The 14,680-nt window shown below is 41.0% G+C and overlaps 1 protein-coding gene across 1 annotated transcript; it reads left to right on the top strand.

Annotated features, from left to right (window-relative positions):
* The first annotated feature begins 1,013 nt into the window (after positions 1-1,013).
* Positions 1,014-12,960, top strand: cysltr3 (cysteinyl leukotriene receptor 3). Its single transcript, XM_036571315.1, has 2 exons — positions 1,014-1,185; positions 11,498-12,960. The coding sequence occupies exons 1-2, from the start codon at positions 1,179-1,181 to the stop codon at positions 12,583-12,585; spliced, it is 1,095 nt and encodes a 364-aa protein (XP_036427208.1). The 5' UTR covers positions 1,014-1,178; the 3' UTR covers positions 12,586-12,960.
* Positions 12,961-14,680: the final 1,720 nt, after the last annotated feature.

Raw genomic sequence — 14,680 nt, 5'->3', positions numbered from 1 at the left:
ACACCCTCAGCAGGTTGGAAAGACTTTTACTTTTTCTTGTGTCTGTGTTTCACTTAAGTATCAATACTTTCACTGGTATATGGGTTTGGGCTAAAAACAGGAAAACAAAGAGTAAAATGTGACAGTAAAAGTAAGATTACCTCCCAGATTACCTTTACAAATATACTAAATAAAAGCATCATCATTGAAAGCACTCAGGAAAGTAGAAACCAGACAAAATACTCTGCAGCCAATACAAATGAGGTATTGGTGGATATTATATCTGAATTGTTTTGCTGGCCATTTTATGTAATACCCAAAACCAACAGTGAACCAGTTTTTTAAAGCCTTTACATTGTGTGTAAATTTCAAGATGAATGAACCAAAAGAAATGGCCCAAAATTACTTGGACAAACAGTCTGGTTCCATTGACTTACATTAAAAGTGTACATAAAAAATACATATATGGTGGTAAAATAGTCTTAAATCTGAACAAATAAGTTTTATTTGGGGACTACTTTGCCTTAGAACACCCTTCACGTATCCCTCCACCATGAACAGATAAAAAAGAAAAACTGATTCAAAACACTTTTTAGGCCACATTTTTATCACAGCGTCTCAAACATCAGGCTGAATATTCATAACCAGTTAAAATAAAAACTTTCTGTGAGGGAGTTTTTAGAGGTGGACGTCTGGTTCCTATCACCACCACTGTGAACAATTCTGCCTCAAGCCTTTTTACATCTCAACCATTTACTTATGCAGAAACTTTGAATAATCGGTGGAGTTCCTCTTTAAAAAGTTCGACCCCGTTGGCTGTTAAGGCTGCGGTGCTGAATGCAGCTCTTCACGCCTTTTCGCCAAAGAAAGTAAAGGGGAGGGCCGCTGGCAAAATACCGCGCTTCCAACGAAGTGTCTGAGAACTCGCCCGTCACTGTTCATGACGGAACGCGCCCGGAGCGCAGCGGGGCCGGCGCGCTGTTGTGAAAGCAGGCAGAGAGCAGAGCTGCTGACGCTGAGGAGCGGCTCTCTCACCGACGATGGACGGGCTGCACGTGCTCGCCTCCTTCGAGAAGGAAATGACCGCTTGTGTTTTTGACGCCCTGGATATCCCGGCAAGTCGCTGTCAGGCTGCATAAGGTGTTTGTTTTCCGCGTGAACGCAGCCACTGCGCGCTGCTGAGAAGCGACCCGGGGAGGATGACCGGTGAGTGAGCCAGAAAACGCTTCCTTCACTCTGTCAGGGTAATTAGCGCTGCTGACCAGCTGCAGGTTCACTAGTGAAAGTCAGAAGCGGTAAAATTGTGCTTTCATTCTGGGAACAAGCACGTTTTGCGTGCGTGAAAAGTCACAACTTGTTGTCCTTATTTGCTTATTGGCAGCTATTTGAATACATTTCGCCCCCATTGTTTACAGAAGAGCAGCGCTGAAAATCCATATTTCCATACGATTTGCATTCGAGGGCAAAGATGAACACAAACACAGACTTTCAGCCTAATCTAACCGTCACTCACTGCAGAGCCGAGAATAGAGAGACTCGGTGCTCAGGTACTAAAGCCAAGCAGTGACAGGGCAATTACACCGACTTTCCAAAATGTCTGGACAGTGAAAACTAAAATTAGTTGAATTTACTTAAAAAAATAATCACGCAAACTTTACTGCCCTGAAAAACTAAACTAAAGTTGGTTCAAGCTTGAATAATTTTAGATTTAAATTGTAGTCAGAGGCGTAGCCAAGGGTTGGCCAGCCTGGAATGAAGCATGGTCACCCTTCATCACCCTTCCATCATCAGTCAGCCATCATTAACAAAGCATCAGTTATGCTTTCTGGTGAAAATCTGTCATCAGTGTAGTTACCAGCCAGGTATAAGAGTCTGATGTCGCTGCTTTTAATAATTGGCATGTCTTGCTTGATGAAGGCTAATTTACAGGAAACAGGCGAGTGAATGTGCGCTGGCTCCCTTCAGCAGTGCTGCTCTGTGAGCTACATTATGAAGTAGGATGTTTGATGGCAAAATAGACAAATGACTTCATTAATCCCAGAGAGAAAGTCGCCTATTTCAGCAGCACGAAGTACAGTAGAGAGCAAAACAAGAGCAAAAGTATTGCCGTATGCTATTGTACAAAAGAACTAAAGATATATAATAAAGTATACTAAAACAACCATAAACAATTGTGTTGAGATGTGTTAAGTATCAAAAATGAGTCAGTTATAATGGTTTATCATGCTGACAAATTTCTTTTTACAGTTTAATACAGGCATGTGTTGGAGGTTCCCTTGTACAGTGCTGTCTGGTGAGCTTTCTAATCATTAGACTCATGTAGAACCTGTAGTGAATGCAACCCGTATGAATAACGTCTATGGCTTGTGTGTATGAAATGTTGTTAAAGTCAATGTTGTGCGCTGTAAAAAAAAAGTGATGCATTTATTTTATTTGGTTCAAATACTTCACCTCCGTCGTGAATGACTAAAATATGTCACATCACCACAGTTTTGTCTTTCAGTTTACACACACACATTACCTACCGCTTCTCCTGCTGGGTTGGAGGGGGGTGGGGGGGGTGGGGGATGGGGTGCTGAGGCCTATCCCAGGCACTCATTGATGGGAAGTCAGGAAACGCCCCGGACAGGCCGGCAGTCCATCACAGGGCAGACACACAGACACACACACTCACACCTAGGGGCAATTTACTATCTCCAATTGGCCTGCATGTCTTTGGACTGTGTAAGGAAACCAGAGCACCCGGAGAACACCCACGCAGACACAGGGAGAACACGCAAACTCCACACAGAGAGGACCCCGGTCGCCCGGCCGGGTTTTTATGTCTTTTATGCCAGGTTTTTATTATTATTATTTTCTTTGCTCTGTGCCCCCAATTAAATCTCTGGGTCTTACCTGGCCACCCCATTCTAAAAGTTCTAGCTACACCCCTGAATATAGTTAATAATTAAATATATTAAATATATAGTTATAATTAAATCATTATAAATAGTTCGTCAAGCTGGCAGTGCTCTACTTTTTCGATTCCGGCTTACTCTTCATTTAGTTATGCTAACCTGAATCAAATACTCTTCCTTGTGTTATGTATTAGCATCAATTATAACAACTCTATAACATCAAATGGACTGTTTATGACAGTAATTAGTAAATGCCTTAGATAAGATTACAGCCACCCTTTTCTGAAGACTCATATCAGCATATTTGGCACTCTGTTATCTTTCACTGGCTATGTTTACATGCAAAGATTTTTGCCAATCCGATTGAATACAATCCGATTACAGATGTAGACTGAGGTGTTTATATGCACACTCTATTTAACGATTTGATGGAAAATCTTCGTTTACATGCTCACTACAAGTAATCCGATGCAAAATGACGCGCATGCGCGGAGTAGCGTTTAGAGTAAACGTTACCATGACAACGAACATCACGTGAGGTCCAGTCCGCGTGATATGAGTTTCCAGTTGGCGCGCTTCTGTTTTAATTGCTTTAAAATGATGTCAGACGTGCTTCACATGTGCTTATAAAGGAAGCGGCGAGAGGAAGACGTCGTGTTCTGAGACTCATAAGCTGGTCATCCGTCCCACCGCCGTCTTTTAAAGCTCAGAGCATAAACTTCGTCTCCCCTGCAGACCCGTTTCTGCTCCGCCATGCTGAACGGTATAAACTTTCGCCATGACGCGACGCACATGCGCAGAACATACTTACACGTTCCGATTGGAATGTAATCGGATTCAGGCGTTTACATGGCTATTATTCTTCTATTTAACGGATTATTTAGAAGTTTACCCACCTCGTTCAATCGGATAGAAATTGTATTCCGAATGGCCTCAATCGGACTAGTCTATTCCGATTGAGGTGTTTACATGGACGTGTTCTATTCCGATTGAGCTATTAGTCGGATTATTAACGGATTATCAGGCTGCATGTAAACGTGGCTATCGTGATAGGCTGAACTGATAAACTTTAACACAAACACCATCATGATGAAAACAGCTAAAACATGTAAAATGCATACGTAGCTTAACAGTTGGCACAAGAGTTTGATATGACACAAAAACAACATTCTGCAAAGAGAATTCTATAATTAACTTAGAAAAATCAGAGTTAAATATCCAACAATAAGAATGCTGGGAAGCTTTTTGGGCAAAAGACTTTTCAGTCTGTAGGGCTTCTCTAAATGAACTGGCCTGAGTTAGATTCACCTCAGTAACTAAGGCGTTACACAAGAAATAATAAGTGATACTAGATCTGTATTAGTAATTTTAACAAATAAGTAAACAACCTAAAAGGTAGTGCAACTGTAATGTTTTTCAGTGTGGAGTTATTTTTTAAGATGTAAACAAAGTCATTCAGAGTGCTTTGGTGGGAAATGCTCCATTCTAGAGAAACTCATAGTCAGAATTGTTAGCAATGGTGGTGATAGGAACCAAACGTCTGAAGAGTCTAATGCCTCTAAATCTCCTACACGGGATGTTATTACATGAAATGGTTACAAATATGCTGCCTGATGGCCGAGACATTGTTTCACAATAGATATGAGATGAAGTTTTGGCCTAAAACCAGTAGCCAAAAGTTTCAGATTTACCGCTATTGTGCCGCCATTCTCAACATTACATATCGCTGCTGTTGGGACAAAACGTTGTATCTCCATTTCTGTTTTTCAGTTTTTGACATAATTTGAAAAAGCCTGTTGCCCTTTACAATATGTGTAAATTTCATGATGAAAGGACCAAAAGAAATGAGTCAAAATGACCTGGAAAAACGTCTGGTTCCATTGACTTACATTAAGAGTAAAGTGTGTTTTTTCCTTCTCCTGTAAAGTCACCATTTGGACAAGGTTTTGTTCTGACAGCAGTGTTATAAAGCATCAGAAGACGTGTGTAGGTTCACTGATGGTTTTGGGTAGTAAATAAAATGGCAATATTTGTGACATTGAGACCCCTGGTTCTTTACAAGTGAACCATTTCACAGCAAACTACTCTGAAAGACTTGGTTCAGTGATCTCAGTGATTGGATTACGCAGAAATGTTCTATTAAATCACCCATATCTTACATTTTTAAAATGCATTTCTTGCCTTTAAAACTGATATATGTAAATGAGCTCTGTTCTGATTGGCTGCTCTATAGTCTGCCTCATTTAAAAAAAAGCAGTCCGGACTAAAACACTCCTTGTACCTTGAGTGTGAATGGGTGGAGCGAACTGCCATAGGCTGAACAGGTAGATACAGTGGTGTGAAAAAGTGTTTGCCCCCTTCCTGATTTCTTATTCTTTTGCATGTTTTTCACACTTAAATGTTTCGGATCACCAAGCAAATTTAAATATTAGACAAAGATAACACAAGTAAACACATAATGCAGTTTATAAATGAAGGTCCCCCCCCCCATTAAAACATAAATTAACTGTGGTTTATCACATCTTTGTAAAGCTGTGTTCAATTTCCCTAACCACACCCAGGCCTGATTACTGCCACACCTGTTCTCAATCAAGAAATCACTTAAATAGGACCTACCTGACAAAGTGAATTAGACCAAAAGATCCTCAAAAGCTAGACATCATGCTGCGATCCAAAGAAATTCAGGAACAAATGGGAAACAAAGTAATTGAGATCTGTCAGTCTGGAAAAGGTTATAAAGCCGTTTCTAAAGCTTTGGGACTCCAGCGAACCACAGTGAGAGCCATTATTCACAAATGGCGAAAACATGGAACAGTGGTGAACCTTCCCAGGAGTGGCCGGCTGACCAAAATTACCCCCAAGAGCACAGCGACGACTCATCCAAGAGGTCACAAAAGACCCCACAACAACATCCAAAGAACTGCAGGCCTCACTTGCCTCAGTTAAGGTCGGTGTTCATGACTCCACCATAAGAAAGAGACTGGGCAAAAATGGCCTGCATGGAGTTCCAAGACAAAAAAACACTGCTGAGCAAAAAGAACATAAAGGCTCGTCTCAGTTTTGCCAGAAAACATCTTGATGATCCCCAAGACTTTTGGGAGAATACTCTGTGGACTGACGAGACAAAAGTTGAACTTTTTGGAAGGTGTATGTCCCGTTACATCTGGCGTAGAAGTAACACAGCATTTCAGAAAAGGAACATCATGCCAACAGTAAAATATGGTGGTGGTAGTGTGATGGTCTGGGGCTGTTTTACTGCTTCAGGACCTGGAAGACTTGCTGTGGTAAATGGAACCATGAATTCTGCTGTCTATCAAAAAATCCTGAAGAAGAATGTCCAGCCATCTGTTCGTGACCTCAAGCTGCAGCGCACTTGGGTTCTGCAGCAGGATGATGATCCAAAACACACCAGCAAGTCCACCTCTGAATGGCTTAAGAAAAACAAAATTAAGACTTTGGAGTGGCCTAGTGAAAGTCCTGACCTGAATCTGACTGAGATGATGTGGCATGACCTTAAAAAGGCGGTTCATGCTCGGAAACCCTCCAATGTGGCTGAATTACAACAATTCTGCAAAGATGAGTGGCCAAAATTCCTCCACAGCGCTGTAAAAGACTCATTGCCAGTTATCGCAAACGCTTGATTGCAGTTGTTGCTGCTAAGGGTGGCCCAACCAGTTATTAGGTTTAGGGGGCAATCACTTTTTCACACAGGGCCCTGTAGGTTTGGATTTCTTTTTCCCTTAATAATAAAGACCTTCATTTATAAACTGCGTTTTGTGTTTACTTGTGTTATCTTTGTCTAATATTTACATTTGTTTGGTGATCTGAAACATTTAAGTGTGACAAACATGCAAAAGAATAAGAAATCAGGAAGGGGGCAAACACTTTTTCACACCACTGTAAATGTAGTTTAAATGTGTGACATCACAAAAACAATGATTTTAAAACAGGCTATTTTTGTAGCATATCCGTACATGAACTGTATGAACTGAGAAGTGAATAGTATGTTGTGAAAGGTGTTTACATACTATACTCAACCTTTCAAAAAAGCTTGTTTTCCCATGACACGGACCTTTTAAATGAATCGCGAAACAGCGTCAATCCAAATGGCATTCATTTTAAACAGACCATTTCGAGACCTTTTCGAAAGGCGGCTGGTGTGTTTCAGATCGTTATCATATTAAATGTTTCTTTGCATACTTCTGCAGGTTTGCGTCCAAATAGGCCTTTGTGTACGTCTAAGCTTATGATCCATCACTGAACACAAGCTCGGCTACTGCAGCGTAAGAAAAACAGCTCTGAAACAAACATCATTTTATTAAACACTTTAAAACGTGACCTAAATAACCTCTTTGAAGTTACCGATGTTAAAATGGTTTAAGTGTCCAAATACTTTCAGGCCACTGTTTATATAAAACAAGTGATTTAGCATGTATTGAAACAGAAACTATCAACAAACACTACTGCTTGAAAGTTTCACTTGTCTTAGTAATAACTGTAGTCATTTTATTCAACAATAACTTATACAGTGTAGTGGTGCAACAGTCTAACTGTTGGCCATATCATCGGGAGCTCACCAGTTCGATCCCTGGTGATGCTACAGCCATCCATGGCTGGGAGTCCAAGAGAGCACGATTGGCCTCGCTCTCTCTGGGTGGGTAGGATGACCCCCCGTCTCCCCCATCACCCAGCGCAATGCTAGCCAGCACAGGTGTCTGTTAGCTGACACAACAGAACTGGTGGTTAGTGTTCTCCTCCAAGCGTGTTCAGCTGTCCAATGACGTTGCATTAGCAGCAGTTCAGAAAGATGCAGTGGTGCTTCACAGGACTTTGAGGAAGCCTGTGCTGGCCTTCGCCCTCCTAGCACTAGTGGTATTGTGTGACTGTGGGAGTCCTAACTAGTGGAGCTGGATATGACTATATTAGAGAGAAAATTGGGGAAAAAATCTCAGACTGGGGAAAAACTCAGCAAATAATTAGACACTGTGGAGTAAAATTAGCAGAGAAATGCCATATTTATGTTTGTTCTCTCTAGAGAATGTGTTCTCTCATTTTCACTTAGAAAATCGACAGAACGTCATTTGATAAGGGGTATTCAAACTTTTGTATTCGGCTTCTATTTACAGTAATTTCTTGAAAAAAATGTGCCTCAGAAGTTGATATGAGAAATTCTGGATATTAATTCATTAGAACTTATTGTTTTACAGCTTTCTCTGTTCATCATTCTGGACATTATTATTTTTTTTTTACAGTTTCCTACTAATAAGTCGCAGAGAAGCAACATAATAAAGTCATTTTATAGATGCATCTTGTTTTTATCTTATGAAAAACATCAATTCCAAAATTTTGAGCGGCGTATATTGGCGGCCACTTCTTATAACACTCTTGGTCAACTATAAAAATTATGTCTGGATTATATGTACTTAAAGTTAAACATCCGATAAACATAATTAAGTAATTATAATTTGGTTCCTGTATGTAACAGAGTAAGAAGCATGTTCCTTTTACCTCAAATATGACCTACACTCTCAGAAAAACAGGTATAAAACTGTCACTGTCTTGTCACTGGGGTGGAACCCTCAAGGGTACATCTCAGTACCTTCAGTCAGGGAACATAACTGAACCATAATCCACTGAAATGATATTTTCTAAGCTGTATTGACTCCACACCCCCCGTCTCGTCTCCAGGCTTTTTATTTTATTGTTCTGCTTTAAAACTTTAGTTGTGAAAAAGTAAAATACAAGAAATGTACCTGCACAGAACCTTTATTTCTAATAGTGTACTTAAACGTACACTCACTGACCACTTTACTAGAAACATAATGTGACTATCACCTGCAGGTGTACAGCCAGACACTATAGCCTGTATATGTGCTAGCCATCTTTAAACCCTTCATCAGTGGCCAGTTGCTGACCACAGAGCCCAGGTCAGCTGGAGTTTTTTGGCGATGGACCACTCTCAACCTAGCAGTGTCACAGTAACTAACCAACAATGAATGGGGGTAGAGGGGGCTGACAAATTGTGCAGCAATAGATGAGTTACAGTTTGTAATTGTACACCAGTATAGTGGAGCTATAAGGTAGACAGAGCTCACAAAGCGGTCAGTGAGGATAACACAAGGTGGATGTTTCTAATAAAGTGAATGTTGGCTCAGTCAAAGTATTACTGGTCCAACCACTGGCACGCACAACACCAGTTTAGTAAGCTGGCTTGCCAAAGTGAACTTGTTCTTGTTGTTCTTCCTTGGAATGTCTTAGAGCACTGTTGCTGCAGTGCGTGAGTCAAAGCCACCAAATTTGTTCCAGCCTTGTTATGAAGATTCAACAACCAAGATTAATACATGCCAAGAAATATCCAGACTTTATATCTAATAATGAATTTGGCTACTTTATTATAGAAAAGCACATTCCAATAGAATGGGACTCCACACATGAGCCTAAGGTCACCATGTCCAATGCCAAGTGTTTTCTAGAGGGGTATAAAGCCCCCCTATAAAGCATTGGGCTGTGGAGCAGTGGAACTGCATTCTCAGAAGTGATGGAGCTCTATCCAATACCTTTAGGATGAGTTGGAGCTCCAGAACTGATCATGCAACATCAGTACCTGACCTCACTGATGCTCGTATGGCTGAATTCAATCAAATCCTCACTGCAGTTTTCCAACATCTATGGCAAAGCCTTCCCAGAAGAGTTACTGCACCAATGAGGGGACGAACTCCTCATTAATATGAACAGGTGTCCACAAACCTTTGGACATATAGTGTATATTCTCCCCTTAAATTGTTCATTCTCTCAGCCTGTAAATGTCGTGTATAATTTATGGCGTTTCATAATCACAGCTCCAGCCCTTCAGCTATTTCTTTCATACCTCTGTCATCATGTAGGAATTCTGGTTCAATGGAACCAGACTTTTTTCCAAGTCATTTTGGGCCGTTAACTTTGGTTTATTTATCATGAAATTTAAACACAATGTAAAGAACAGCAGGCATTTTCAAATTATGTCAAAAACCGAAAAAAGGACAAAACCGGAGATACAAGGTTTTGTTCCGACAGCAGAGATATACACATTTACACACACACTCACACCTAGGGGTAATTTGGCATCTCCAATCCACCTGACTGCATGTCTTTGGACTGTGGGAGGAAACCCATGCAGACACAGGGAGACCATGCACACTCCACACTGGTCGCCCGGCTGGGGAATCGAACCCAGACCCTTCTTACTGTGTAATTTAATAACTATGTATTATAACCACTCCTTTAAGTTCATAATAGGTATAAATGTCTTGTGGTATACAGGTCCTTTTGAAGTCCCAGGGTGCCAGGGTTTTGTTATGTCAAAAAAATATGTTATGTCAATTAATTATGTCAAAAAAAGGACAAAACCGGAGATACAAGGTTTTGTTCCGACAGCAGCAATATACGTTTACACACACACTTTCAGGTTTTCAGTTCAGCGTTAAGTTGTCTTCTCACAGTGGAAGGATTGATAGATTTTTTCAAATGTGAAGCAGGAGGGAAGCTTAATTTGAAAGTTTCAGTACTGTTTATCTGATGGGGCCAGTTTTGGTGGTCTACCAGTTAGGGTTGTTAGGAGTCCCATTTTTAATATATTGTTTAATCATTTTTGTACTCCAGTTTTTTCACACATGTTCCTTCAGCTTTTCCGTTTTTATGCAAATGGACTATCTTATATCTGATAAAATGAATAACTTGTACTTACTGGCCATTTGACTGGAAATTGAATGAGTTTAACAGTACTGCATGTGTTTTTGTAGTGGCAAGCTAACCTACTGCATTCGCATTATGTGTTACTGTCAAAATGAATCACAAACATGAGATCATTGGACCTTGTAACAAAAGTCTCTGATGAGACTTAGTGGCGGCTTACTTCCTCGTTCACACACACACACACACACACACACACATTATCTAAGCCACTTATGCTCCTGGGTCGTGGGGGAGGTGCTGGAGCATATCCCAGCCTTCATTGGGCGGAAGGCAGGAAACACCCTAGACAGATTGTCAGTCCATCACGGGGCAGACACACAGACATATCGCTGCTGTCGGAACAAAACCTCTCCAAAATGGTCATTCTGGTTCAATGGAACCAGACTTTTTTCCAAGTCATTTTGGGCCGTTAACTTTGGTTTATTTATCATGAAATTTAAACACAATGTAAAGAACAGCAGGCATTTTCAAATTATGTCAAAAACCGAAAAAAGGACAAAACCGGAGATACAAGGTTTTGTTCCGACAGCAGAGATATACACATTTACACACACACTCACACCTAGGGGTAATTTAGCATCTCCAATCCACCTGACTGCATGTCTTTGGATTGTGGGAGGAAACCCATGCAGACACAGGGAGACCATGCACACTCCACACTGGTCGCCCGGCTGGGGAATCGAACCCAGACCCTTCTTACTGTGTAATTTAATAACTATGTATTATAACCACTCCTTTAAGTTCATAATAGGTATAAATGTCTTGTGGTATACAGGTCCTTTTGAAGTCCCAGGGCGCCAAAAGAAGTTGTTTTTTTATATTTGAATTGAAAAGCATTACTGGATTGTTAAATAATACAGCATTTTAATTCTGTTTGCTTTTCCCTTCAGCTTCTCTACTGGCTTCAGTGACTCCATGGCCAAATGCCTCGGACTTCACGACATCCCAGCTCAACAAGTCATGTGATAACTGCAGTCATTTCAAATACATGGCGTACACCGTCACGTACAGTATAGTGTTTCCCGTTGGACTGCTCAGCAATTTGGTCGCTCTGTACGTGTTCCTGCGGCACACCCCCAAGAAGACCGCCAACACTGTGTTCATGACTAACCTCGCCATAAGTGATGTTTGTTTCACCTTAACGTTGCCCTTTCGCCTCATCTACTACTTCAGGGAATGCCACTGGGACTTTCCGGATTGGTGGTGTCGCTGGTGTGTCTACTCCTTCTACGTGAACCTCTACACCAGCGTGCTTTTCCTTACGGGTCTAAGTGTGCTGCGCTATATCGCCGTAGTGCACCCCATCCGCAACAAGTCTCTTGTGACAGTGCGCCGGGCCAGTGTGGCATGCTTTGGCATCTGGGTGTTCGTAGCAATCATGTCCGTCCCTTTCCTCATGTCAGGGACTCTGAAAGACGGCGAAAAGATACGCTGCTTTGACCCTGGACACAAAAAAAACTGGATGCGGATACTCTACCTCAACTACTTGGCGCTAGTGCTGGGCTTCCTAATTCCTTTCGTCACCATTCTGGTCTGCTACGGATGCATAATCTGCAAACTGTTTGCAGGTCAGAGAATTCAGAGTCACAGGCGGAAACACCGGCTGCGCTCGGTGTACCTGATTGCTGTAATCCTGACCACCTTCCTGTTGTGCTTCCTACCATACCACATTGTCCGCACAGTTCACCTGCACGCCATTGTCTCGAGGAATAACTGTAGGCTGGAGGAGCATCTCCTGAGGGTTCCTGTTCTGACACTATGTGTTGCAGCTTCCAACAGCTGCCTGAACCCCCTCATGTACTACTTTGCTGGGGAGAGCTTCCGTACGTCCTTCCGCAGGGCCTCGCGCCGGGGAACGTTGAGCTCCGAGAACAGTTTCCGCTTGTCATTCCAGTGGAGGAACAGATCGAGCAAGCAAGTGCGGCAACAGACTCCAAGCAGTCTACTGGCACCAGAAGAAAAGCAAAACACTCAGTGAAGAGCAACAAGCAGTGGAAGCCACACTGCTCTTCTGAACCCCAACAAAAAGCTGTGATGGACCACGTCTCAATGTGAGGGCTTGTGTTAAAGATAACAGGCAAGGGATCAATGAGTAAATGGACTGATTTACTGTGGATCTTCTTTCCTGAACAAGACTGTAGGGCAGGGGTTTCAAACTACTGGGCCATGGTCCACATCCAGCCCATCACATATTTACAATTTATCCTTAAATGTTGCCTGCAAACCTTTTTTTTTAGTTTCTGTGGATAAATATTTACATCTGACGTGTAGGCTTGCCTCACCCACCGGACACTATGACTGGTTAAACAACATAAGCTATATAAAAGCAAAAAACAGAGCGCTGCATGCAGGAGGAACCCTGCATACGGAGCAGTCATGGTTAACTAACATAGCTATTACTCTAATTTAATTTAATTTAATCTTGCCTGTGTGGATTCCTACATGAAAAGTGGTAGACAGAGCAAGTAAGAATAAAGAAATGAAAGGAATTATGTAATGAATCCACTGAGAACGCTGATTTAACAACAGCACTTCACTCATATTCAGCATGAAAGATATCAGAGTAAGAGTCCCACATAATTCAACCGTTAAATGTAAGTTTACTTAACTGACCAACAAAAGATTCATTAACGTTTGAAAGGTTGATTCACCCTAACTACTATAACACCTGTACAGGTCATTTTGACCTTTTGAATTATTAATATCATGCTTATTAATATCACAACAGAGAACAATTGAAAAACTAATCATTGTATGATGAGAAATGGGAAGTCTAAGAAGGATTCATTTAAACTGAGTTGTCATTACTACTTATTATTTATTACATTACCATGCTGTACTAGTTGGCAATGCTGTCAGTTAACATTGAGTGTGTTTAAATGCACTTAATAATCCGATAACTGCAGAAAATCAGATTTTGTCAGGAATCCGATCAACGCGTTTACATGCACTGGAGTAATCAGATAATGTGAAACTCCAGGTCTACATGAGTTAGACAGTAATCAGCTTTCTGCTTCGCAACCATCCAATAAACTCACAGAAGAAGACGTGACGTAAACGTGACGTAAAACTCAAACTTCATGCCGAAGCTTTTTTTTTTGCGCCACTTTACCTGAAAATATGAACATATGAACAAAGATGAAGAATGTTTAAATCCTTGGACGTTTTTAGTGTCGCTCCAAAAGTGTTGTGCTGCGTCTCGCGGCAACACTGCTTACTTATTTCCGGTACCACCATCTGTTTTCACACACGCACAGACTGAGAAATCCGAAAGAAATCAGAGTAAGAGTTTACATGCACTGAGAAATCTGATTACTGAGCTAAAATCCAGCTCTCTTTATCGGATTTCTAGACCTCATTCCGATCTAAGAAATCGGAGGATGCTTTTTACATGGCCATTTGAATAATCGGATAACTGCAGAAATCTGATTATGATCAGATTATTAAGTGCATGTAAACGCACTCATTGACTCAGTGTTTTCTGTAAGAAAAGCATTGGATTTCAAATGAATTACTTTCACATGGGAACAACAAACATAAAAGCTCCCATCTTCAGCACTGTACTCTATCATAGTCGCTGGTCGAATGTTCGTGTCTCATCTTTGTCAAGATATAGCATCAGGTTTAGCATATATTTACAGTCAATCAAAACTTTGTAACATATTTGTAGGGTTCTATACTATAGCCTGTATTGTCTGACCTATCCTATTTTATTGTTATTGTTTCATTCTGTTCTGGATTGTACTGTGTAAACTGTTTTCTAGTTCTTTCCAGATATTTCAAGAAGTAAATGAGATGAGGTGAGTAGGCTACTGAATAACTGCTGCTAAAAAAACTGCAAAAACGTGCTGGAATAGGGAAAAAACAGCCAACTCACAGGGACCAAACACGCTAAATTTTATATGGTCAAAATGACCGCTAATGGCCTTATGAGGTAGAAACACTCTGAACTTTTTTTGTGCTTTTTAATATTGATCTCATAACAATGTCAGAAAAAATATGCACTAATTTATGAAAGGTGTGGGCGCAGTAGATTTGGGGGTATTATTTTGTAAAGATATTAACATTTTAAA

The sequence above is a fragment of the Colossoma macropomum genome, unplaced genomic scaffold (genome assembly GCF_904425465.1).
Source record: "Colossoma macropomum unplaced genomic scaffold, Colossoma_macropomum, whole genome shotgun sequence".
NCBI classification, from domain to species: domain Eukaryota; kingdom Metazoa; phylum Chordata; class Actinopteri; order Characiformes; family Serrasalmidae; genus Colossoma; species Colossoma macropomum.
Note: the sequence above shows the minus strand (reverse complement) of the source record. Positions and strands in the feature narration are given on the sequence as shown.